The following is a 10,889-nucleotide window of genomic DNA, read 5'->3' as shown; positions in this document are numbered from 1 at the left end:
CTTTCTTTCTTTCTTCTTTCTTTCTTTCTTTCTTTCTTTCTTCTTTCTTTCCTTCCTTCTTTCCTTCCTTCCTTCCTTCCTTCCCTCCCTTCCTTCCTTCCCTTTCCTTTCTTTCCTTCTTTTCCTTCCTTCCTTCCTTCCTTCCTTCCTTCCCTTTCCTTTCTCTTTCTTTCTTTCTTTCTTTCTTTCTTTCTTTCTTTCTTTCTTTCTTTCTTTCTTTCTTTCTTTCTTTCTTTCTTCCTTCCTTCCTTCCTTCCTTCCTTCCTTCCTTCCCTCCTTCCTTCCTTCCCTTCCTTTCTTCCTTCCTTTCTTTCCTTCCTTCCTTTCCTCCTTCCTTTCCTTCCTTCCTTCCTTCCTTCCTGCAGTGCTCAAAAAGAGTGGAATAGGTTTTCTATGATATATTTTAACATTCACAATGTGTTTTCTTTCTTTCTTTCTTCCTTCCTTCCTTCCCTCCTTTTCTTCCTTCCTTCCTTCCTTCCTTCCTTCCTTCCTTCCTTCCTTCCTTCCTTCCTTACTTCCTTTCTTTTGTTATTGTTTTGCCTAATTGCCTTCTTAGTATTCTATGCAAATAATTGAGCAGTGGTAAATGTTAAAGTGGCCCTATTATGCATTTTTTTTTACAACAGAATGTAAATATCGTCTTTGCTCTTTGACACTGTTTTTTTATGCAAATGAGCTGCTTCTCCCCGCCCCTCTTTCCAAAAGTAGGAGGAGCCTTTACAGCATGTGCCTCGGTTACTCTAAAACAAACATCTACTTACATCTTGAGTCCTATCATACACCCAGTGCAATAAGGCGCAAGGCATGTTGGCGTGATTTATTGCTATATTTAGACCGGCCAAACAGTAATCTTCACGTTTTTCACCATGTTGTTTAAATAGCAAATCCATTTGCACCACTTTATGGACTCATGAGTGTGCTGGTCTAGAAAGTAGGTGTGTTAAGGCACATTGTTGATGTGTTGCTATTTTGAAGAACTGAAATAGACCTTGCCTTTGAGCAACTAAAAGCTGGTCTAAAGTCCAGCGCAAAGCACATTAGTTATGCGCATATGCAGGTCCAAACGCTTACACATTGCTTAATACACACAGGATGTACAGCAACACACAAATATCTTTACATATGAAAACAATAAAGGATTAAAATGTTATAAAAATGATTATTTTCTACATAAATATAAAAACCACTGCCTCCATGCGTTCTTCATCTCGGGGGGATTTTTTTAGTTTATTTATTTATAATTTGCATTTGTATAATAATATCATTAGTATTATTTATTATATGCACATTTATATTTGTTTGAATAAAAACAAGTTTAGATTTGTCCACTTGTCAGGTTTTGGAGACGTCTGCATTACCATATGGGGCATAAGAATAGGACGTGTGTTTGGATATTATTGTTTATTTATTTGTTTGCTGGAAATTAGAACAGAATTTAGAAATAGTTTTGAAGCAAATCTTTGCGCTTAACAAATGAAATTAAATATGTCGTCTAATTTGGCAAGTTTATTTATATAGCACATTTCATACACAGTGGCAATAAATAATAAAATAATATTAAAAATAATAAAAATGATTAAAAAACATATAAAAACTAATAAAAATGTGTTAAACAGGCTATAAAAGAATGAAAAAGAAGAGAAAAACATAATAGTGCGATCTGTCGGACGTAGCACAGTGCTCATTCAGTAAAGGCACAGCTAAACAGATGTGTTTTCAGTCTTGATTTGAATGTGCCTAATGTTGGAGCACATCTGATCATTTCTGGAAGCTGATTCCACCAGTGAGGGGCGTAGCTGGTGAAAGCGATTCATCCTGCAATGACTGAACTCTTGGAATTTCTAGTTTATATGATCCTAAAGATCTGAGTGATCTGTTGGGTTTGTACCTACTACCTACTGCGTCACCGTGTCGCCGCTCCTGATATACCATTTTCTAAATGCGTAGACACAGCTGTGGGAATATAAATTAAAGCTCAAAACTCGATTACACTGATAGCACAAAACTGCCTGACTATTGTTAGCTATAAATATCCTCTTTGCTCTTCGACACTCTTTTTGTGTGGTTTTAAAAATGTAAATGAGCTGCGTCTCCCTGATCCGCCATTAAAAAAGAGGGAGGAGCCTTTACAGCCTTGGCTACTCTTGGAAAAAACAAACATCTGCTTACATTTAAAGTCTTGTCAGTTTAAACTCTTAATTACAGGTTTCTAAAAGCATAGACACAGGTAATTAAGAGTTGTAGGAATATAGAATAAATCTAAAAACTCGATTATGCTGATAGCACAAAACTGCCTGATTATTAATTAATTAATTCATTCATTCATTAATTTTCTTTTTTCGACTTAGTCCCTTTATTAATCTGGGGTCGCCACAGCGGAATGAACCGCCAACTCATCCAGCATTTGTTTTATGCAGCGGATGCCCTTCCAGCTGCAACCCATCACTGGGAAACACACACTCATTCACACACTCATACACTACGGACAATTTAGCCTACCCAATTCACCTGTACAGCATGTCTTTGGACTGTGGGGGAAACCGGAGCACCCGGAGGAAACCCACGCGAACGCAGGGAGAACATGCAAACTCCACACAGAAATGCCAACTGATTGTTACTAGCTGTAAATGTCCTCTTTGCTCCTCGACACTGTTTTTGTGTTTTTTAAATGCAAATGAGATGCTTCTCCCCGCCCCTTTTTCAAATATCGGTGGAGCCTTTACAGCAAGTGCCTCAGTTCAGTCAGTTTAAAGTCTTGTCAGTTTAAACTCCTGATATACCGTTTTCGAAAAGCATAGACACTTGCGATTGAGAGCTGTAGGATTATAAATTAAAGCTCAAAACTCGATTAGCACAAACTACCTGATCATTACTAGCTGTAAATGTCCTCTTTGCTCTTCGACACTGTTTTTGTGTGTTTTACAAAATGCAAATGAGCTGCTTCTCCCCGCCCCTCTTTCCAAATATGGGAGGAGCCTTTACAGCACGTGCCTCAGTTACTCTAAAACAAACATCTGCTTACAATTGTCATAAGTCTTGCCAGTTTAAACTCCTGATTTAGGGTTTTCTAAAAGTATAGACACTTGCGATTGAGTGTTTTGGAATTATAAAATAAATCTCAAAACCTGATTATGCTAATAGCATTCAATTCAATTCATCTTTATTATTATAACGCTGTTCACAATGTAGATTGTCTCAAAGCAGCTTAACATTGATAGTATTGTCAGTTTAAACTCCTGATATACTGTTTTCTAAAAGCATAGGCGATTGAGAGCTGTAGGATTATAAAATAAAGCTCAGATTATGTTGATAGCACTCAATTGGTTGACTCTCTCTCACACACTTCTAGCTCAAAATAAGCCAAAGCGAGACCAACTTGTGAAGAATCAATGGTGAACTGGCACAATATGAGATTTCAACAAGCACAGTTAAGCCTTCCTGAGAGTTTAAATGAAAAATACTATCACTGAAACATGAGTTAAACGAGGACTGGGGTTTTCTGTTTTATATATTTTAATATTCACCCTGCACTCTCTTTCATTTTGTTTTGCCTAATTGCCTTTTTAGTAGTCTATGCAAATAATTGAGGAGCGTTAAATGTTAAAGTGGTTTTTACTGTGCGCTTTTTACAAGATCTAATAATCTCTGGCTTCTATGATGTATTTTATGCTGAAATACATTTGGCCTAGCTTTAAATGCCCTTATTGCTCCTGTTGATTGGTTTTTCTTCTGTCTTTTTAAATGCAAATGAGCTGCTGCTCCCCCGCCCCCTTTCCAAATAAGGGTGGATTCATTAAAGGATGTGCCAAAACAAACCAAAAATCTGCTTGCAGTTGAAAGTCTTGTCAGATTAAACTCTTGATATATTGTTTTATGGTTTGTTTTTGTACAGGGGCGATCCACAACAATGCATTTAGGGTAGAACACTCATAGGTAATTTGCATGATGTCAGATTATAGCGAAAATGCTAGTTTCCACTAGGGATGGCTGACATGGTCTGACGTTTCGACACATGGTGGAGATCCCGAAGCGCAAGTGTTTTGAAACACTACACCACAGCATGATCCGAAACACCCAGGTCATGTGACTAAGGTCTAAGGTCGAAACCCCCATGATGATGATGGCGATGGAAAGCCTTCATTTGTCATATTCACTTTTACATGCAGTGAAAATGGACCCCCCGACCATACACAAACATCACACATTTCAGGGAAAGACAGGGGAAGCCCCAGCACAAGCATATAAACACATAGACATAACATCGCAACATGGGATGTTGATATAGTCTGATAAAGGCGGCAGCCATCTGGTACTGCAGCCAGGGGGCGCTGGTCACAGACCCGCCTACCAACACCGGTGGGTGAAAGCGCACAAAGACGTGGGATGGGGGGTTAGGCAGTGATTGTAGTGTTGATCTGTAGCTGTGTATATGTGTGTGTGTAATCCTGTAGATTCTCATAGGTGTCCTTGGAACAGGGAGCAGGAATTCAGAGCGTCTTGTTATCATGTTCTCAGGGGAAAGTTGTTTGTCTCCAGCTGAGGCCGTCTGGCAGGAGAGTCACAGGGAAGCCGAAAGAGAAGAAAAGGTTTTCAATTTGGGTCAATATCTGCCACTTTCGCAGATATCTAATGTCCGTCACTGGTCTCCAGGTCTGTCCAAATCACATTGCAATGCCCCTTGTTTCTCTCCGATGTTTTTCAATTTGCAGTCCAATGCCACAGTCTGAGTACCAACAACCCTGCTCACCACCGTGTCAATCCAGCCGGCCAGCTTGGTGGGGTTTTGAGCTGCACTGACCGCTTTTATTAATCGTTGATACCCAAGCGCCCTGCCCAAGCCTTTTAGCAGAAACCCTGTTATCAAAGTTCCGAATAGGTAGGTATCTTCAATATCCTCCAGGGACAGAGCGGCCAGGCAAAAAACGTGCCACTTCTCCTACACGTCTATCATGTATCCGACTGCAAACATCCCCGCAGGACAGTTGGGTTCCCCCAAACCCAGACTTCTCGTCAAGAAGATGGTGTCAATTGCGTTCAGAAACCAGTTGATCAAATTAATAATTCCTTTTTTGTTTGGAGAGCCTCAGAGACAGAATAAGACGAGACAAGAGGAGCCAGCCAGGAGAGATATGGGAGCGAAAAAAGTGCGACCGCCTTCGCCGAAAGCCAAAGAAAAAGTTGCCCAGGTCACATGACTAAAGTGTTTTGAAACACAAGGTCACGTGACTACAGCGATTCAAAGCATCTGTAATTTCAAAAGCGTTTAGAGACCTGGTGAATCTGCGTTTGACTGACAGGGTCGGAAAATAACCTCTTGTAGCTGAGTTGACCGTGCATGTACACATGTTGCAAATGTTACGACATGACGTATTTTAATAATGTTACTGTTTTATGACTAAAACAAGACATGTTTATTCAGAAAGTGTTCGTTCAGATGTCAGACCAATGTTAAGACAAAACCTGTTACAAGAACAGAGCATTTAAAAACTAATGTCTGTAGCTGTATCACCCTGGATTCGAACACATTACCTCTGCATGCTAGTCAGGAACTCTCACTGCTTTACTAAATCACTTGAAGCCTCAACTCTACAACGAGGGGTTTAACACAGTAACTTAATTTGCTTAACTGTTTCTTCACTGAAGCTGTTCCAGAGCAATACATAAAACAACCACTAGGTGTCACTAGAGACGGGTTTCGAAACGTTTCGATGTTTCGACAGATTTGCTTCAACTGCTTTAGTGTTTCATGAAGTCTCGCTTTGCCCACAACTAGTTTCCACATGTAGTCCCCTGAGAAATTTGTGTTGTACAGTTATTTTGTGCGTCTAAATAGATTAAATAGACCGGTCAGTGATATACAACTGATTATACACATAAAATCCATATCGCAGTGTTCCATCAAATTAAATGATCTAAAAATCATACTAATATCCAACTAACTCCCAGCACAGTCTTCACACTCCAGCAAAAATGCATATATAGTTTTCTGAGAGCATACACTCAAAGTGTGATCACAGGATGCCGGCTGTCAGACACCATATTGTGTGAAAATTGAAGTAAATCTAAAAACATGCAAATACAAAAATAGATTGAAGAAGAGCATGTTAAGGTGTGTTTGTTTGAGTGTAACTCACGTCAATGATTGTCCACTGTTCCACCACTATAGCGTCATATGCAGCAGCTGCGTTGGTGTCGCCCTCGACACCCTCCTGAAACACAAACACGCTGTCCACGGTCTTCACAAGAGCATCTGCAAGAAAAAAAAGATATAGGATGTCAGTTTGAACCCCCAGTGTTTTTTAAAATAGCTTCTGTTGTGTTCTGAAGAGGAATAAGGGATTTCTTTTTGTTAGCTGGTATGCTTGGTGGGGCGACATGGTGGCTCAGTGGTTAGCACTGTTGCCTCACAGCAAGAAAGTCGCTGGTTCGAGTCCCGGCTGGGCCAGTTGGCACTTCTGTGTGAAGTTTGCATGTTCTCCCCGTGTTGGCGTAGGTTTCCTCCGGGTGCTCCGGTTTACCCCACAGTCCGAACACATGCGCTATAGGTGAATTGTATAAACCTAATTGGCCGTAGTGTATGAGTGTGTGTGAATCAGTGTGTAAGGTGTTTCCCAGTACTGGGTTGCAGCTGAGAGGCCATCCACTGCGTAAAACATATGCTGGAAAGTTGGTGGCTCATTCCGCTGTGGCGACCCCTGATGAATAAAGGGACTAAGCTAAAGGAAAATAAATGAATGAATATGCCTGGTTTACAGCAAATGTGGAATTACTGTAAGAATTTACGAGTGTAAATTACATATAAAGTTAATTCAAACGTGCAAATAGAGACGACTTATTAGTGTACACAGGATATGAAATGTGCAAAGTGTTTGCCTTCGCATTTACTTGCGCGAAAAATTGGTGTAAGAGGAAAAACATCCTGTGTGTAAACCGGTGCTAGTGATGCAGTGCTTCATGGTGTTAGCTGCTTTTGTTTAGGAAAAATGACTGAAAATTCAGATAAATGAAAAAAATGAAAGTATTAATAATAGTAAAATAGCATTGTAAGAATATCATACATAATTGAAATAGCATAAAGGTGATTAAAATATGACTATATGAACATACTTATACACAGAACAAATAATATAAATAGCTTATGTTGAGCAAATTTTTGATTTTTAAAAAAGATTTTGATCCTTTTCAGTAGGAGTTCTCAAACTACCAAGTTGAAATAAATGAAAATAAATCTATCTATCTATCTATCTATCTATCTATCTATCTATCTATCTATCTATCTATCTATCTATCTATCTATCTATCTATCTATCTATCTATCTATCTATATATATATATATATATATATATGTATGTATGTATAAGATAGTACTCTGTGGTCATAAAACGATGGACATGGTCAGCGACAATACTTAGGTAGACTGTGGCATTGACACAATGCTTAATTGGTACTAATGGGCCCAAAATGTGCCAAGAAAATATCCCCCACATCATTAAACCACCACCACTACTTTTCCCAACTTGGGATGTCTGCCGTTGATACAAGGCAGGATGGATCCATGATTTCATGTTGTTGACGCCAAATTCTGACCCTACTATCCGAATGTCACAGCAAAAATCGAAGAGGAGTAGCCCATCCGTCTCAAGGTTGGACATGTTGTGCATTCAGAGATGCTCTTCTGCATACCTCGGTTGTAACGAGTGGTTATTTGAGTTCCTGTTGCCTTTCTATCAGCTGGAACCAGTCTGGCCATTCTCCTCTGACCTCTGGCATCAACAAGGCATTTGTGCCCACAGAACTGCTGCTCTCTATGTATTTTCAGCAGTTTCTGAAAAATTTAGACCAGCCGGTCTGGCACCAACAACCATGCCACGTTTAAAATCACTTAAATCCCCATTCTTCCCCATTCTGATGCTCGGTTTGAACTGCAGCAGATCGTCTTGACCATGTCTACATGCCTAAATGCATTGAGTTGCTGCCATATGATTGGCTGATCAGAAATGTCTGTTAACGGGCAGTTGGACAGGTGCAGGTGTACCTAATAAAGTGGCCGGTGAGTGTGTATACACAAACAAACATGTCATCAGAACACATAATAACATGCAGGTCTGGAATGACATAGAATTAAGCAAATAGTTTCCGTTCTTGAGTGAACTATTGATTTGACATGTAATAAACCCTGAATGTTCCTTTAAAACAAATGTCAGCGGAAGCTAAATGGGGTGAACTCAGAAAGAACGTGGTTAACTACAGGGGGAATTCTAGGTGTTAAAAATATATCTAGAGAGCGAATGTTTGCGGAAGAGAAAGTCATTTGAAATATTTCAAAGACAAGAAAGAGTGACAGCAACAAGACCGACAGAGACTAATGAATGACCAGCCTAATTAGCCGACGTATCCGGATTTGGAATGTGGAACATTCCCGGAGAAATAAATAAAGCTCCTTCAAACACAGATTTTAATGGCCTGAAGAGTCGCTGCCGCCCTGTGTGGTTCCTACGCCAGGCCCTGTTTTAGACTGATCTTTATATATGGGTGGATAATAAGCTCTGCTGAGTATTGAAGACGAGCACAGGGGGGCGTCTGGGAAGCGGCTCCCGTCCTGTGTTATTTCAGCTCAGTGTCCTCTCATGGCCCAAGAGCTTCCTTATTACCCGTCCTCCATTTACACACTAATACTGTTTGCGCTGGCCTGTCTGCTCTGGGAGACACTCCAGATTACATTATGGGGGGCTGAGGGATGGCCGGGATCCGATGGGAAGGGGCTTTTCTTGGGAAAGGAAGAGGGGGGTGTCTGTCGCCTGCATTCTTCCATCACAAAAACCTATTTAAGGCTGCACTTACTCAATTGAAGACATCTCAGCGGCCTTTCAAACAGAGCCATTGTTCTGGCCACCATGCATCAGATGTTCCCGGTCGGGATCGTAATTGGAAAAGTCCACTCGAGAGATTGCCTCAGCTGTTGGACGGACACTGATGTCTCAGGTGAGCAAGTCCGACAGAGAGCTCTCTTTTCTACAGACGTGCCAAATGTGGACTCAATAAGCTGTCGGCCCTGCGAGAGGCTCACTTATGGAGATTGACGGCAGAGAGATTGTCCGTTTGATGGAGTGCGACTGCTGGAATATGTGGAGTTTAGTCTGGCCAGGTCATCCTGAATGACTGATAGTGTTTAGGTTTAAGTATGTGCCAGAGAGAGCTGCTAATGCTCAAGAAGGTTTATGTATATTTTACAAGGCCAGGGCAGGAACGGGGCTGACAGATTGAGGATGTGGACGTATTAAATGTCAATCACTTGAGCAGTCAAACTACTTCAGTGCAGCTCGCTGTGCTGACAATGATTTGAATGCTTTTTTTATGATTCCTGAACACTGACATCCCTCCACCTATAGTTGTATGTCTACTTTTTTCTATTATTTTCCTTTTGTTTCTAGTCATGCTGTCATTGTTCTGTACATACTGTTCTTTTAATCACTCTTTTTATTCTTGACATCCATTATCCTTATCATCATCCATTATTTTTTGTCTTCTTCCTGTTTTTTTCCATCCATCCATCCTTCCATCCATCCTTCCATCCATGTATATCTACTTTTATTTTTCTATTGTTCCCATCCATCCATCCATCATTGTTTTTTTATCCGTTTATATGCTATTGCTCTTCCTGTTGTCTATTGTTCCAATCCATTCATTGTTCTATATCTGTTTTTTCATCGTGATTTCTATTTTGTGGTTTCCATCTATCCATCTATTTATCCATTCATCCATCCTATTCTTTTTCTATCACTTTATTGCCCAATTTATCCAACCATACTATTGTTTTCTATTGTTTCTCCTATTGCTTTTAGTGTTACCATCCATCCATCCATCCATCCATCCACCCATTTATCCATCCATCCATCCACACATTTATCCATCCATCCATCTATATCGTCTTTTATTTTTCTAGTGTTCCCATCCATCCATCCATCCATCCATCCATTTATCCATCCATCCAAATCTTCTTTTATTTTTCTAGTGTTTCGGTCCATCCATCCTTTTCTTTTTTATCATTCTTTATTGCTTTATTGTTTCTTTATTGATCCCATCCATCCATCCATCCATCCATCCATCCTGTTCTTTTTTATCACTTTATTGCCCCATTTATCCAACCATGCTATTGTTTTGTATTGTTTCTCCTATTGCTTTGTGTTCCCATCCATCCATACATCCATCAATTTATCCATTCATCCATCTATCCATCCATCCATCCATGCATTTATCCATCCATCCATATCGTCTTTTATTTTTCTAGTGTTTCCATCCATCCATCCATCCATCCATACCGTCTTTTATTTTTCTAGTGTTCCCTTCCATCCATTCATGCATCCATCCATCCTTCTATCCATCCATTTATCCATCCATTCATCCATCCATTTATCCATCTAGCTATCAACCCATCCATCCAAATCTTCTTTTATTTTTCCATCCATCCATCCATCCATCCATCCATCCATCCATCCATCATGTTCTTTTTCTATTGTTTTTTATTGCTTTAATGCATCCATACAGTCATCTATCCATCATGTCCTTTTTCTGTTGTTCTTTTCTTTTTAATGTTCCTATATATCATATAGTTTTTCTTTTGTTCCGTTTTATTGCTCCCATCCATCCATCCATCCATCCATCCTGTTCTTTTTCTATCATTATTTATTGCTCCCATCCAACCATATTATTGTTTTCTATTGTTTCTTCTATTGCTTCTATCCATTCATACATCTATCCATCATCAGTTCTGTTCTTTTTTATTGCCCCATCCATCCATCCATCCATCCATCCATGATCTTTTTCTATTGTTAATTTTCTTTCATCCATCCATCCATCCATCTTTCCATCCTCTTTTATTTCCATC

General features: G+C 39.8%; 1 protein-coding gene across 1 annotated transcript in view; it reads right to left on the bottom strand.

Moving 5' to 3' along the window:
• Nucleotides 1-10,889, bottom strand: part of LOC130243405 (raftlin-like) — a 227,051-nt gene that overhangs the window by 46,979 nt on the left and 169,183 nt on the right. Inside the window, exon 7 of the mRNA XM_056475567.1 lies at nucleotides 6,138-6,253. Within this exon, the coding sequence (XP_056331542.1) occupies nucleotides 6,138-6,253 (116 nt within the window). The remainder of the gene's footprint in view (nucleotides 1-6,137; nucleotides 6,254-10,889) is intronic.

The sequence above is a fragment of the Danio aesculapii genome, chromosome 16 (genome assembly GCF_903798145.1).
Source record: "Danio aesculapii chromosome 16, fDanAes4.1, whole genome shotgun sequence".
NCBI lineage: Eukaryota > Metazoa > Chordata > Actinopteri > Cypriniformes > Danionidae > Danio > Danio aesculapii.
The sequence above is the reverse complement of the archived record's forward strand: the minus strand, read 5'-3'. Positions and strand labels throughout refer to the sequence as shown.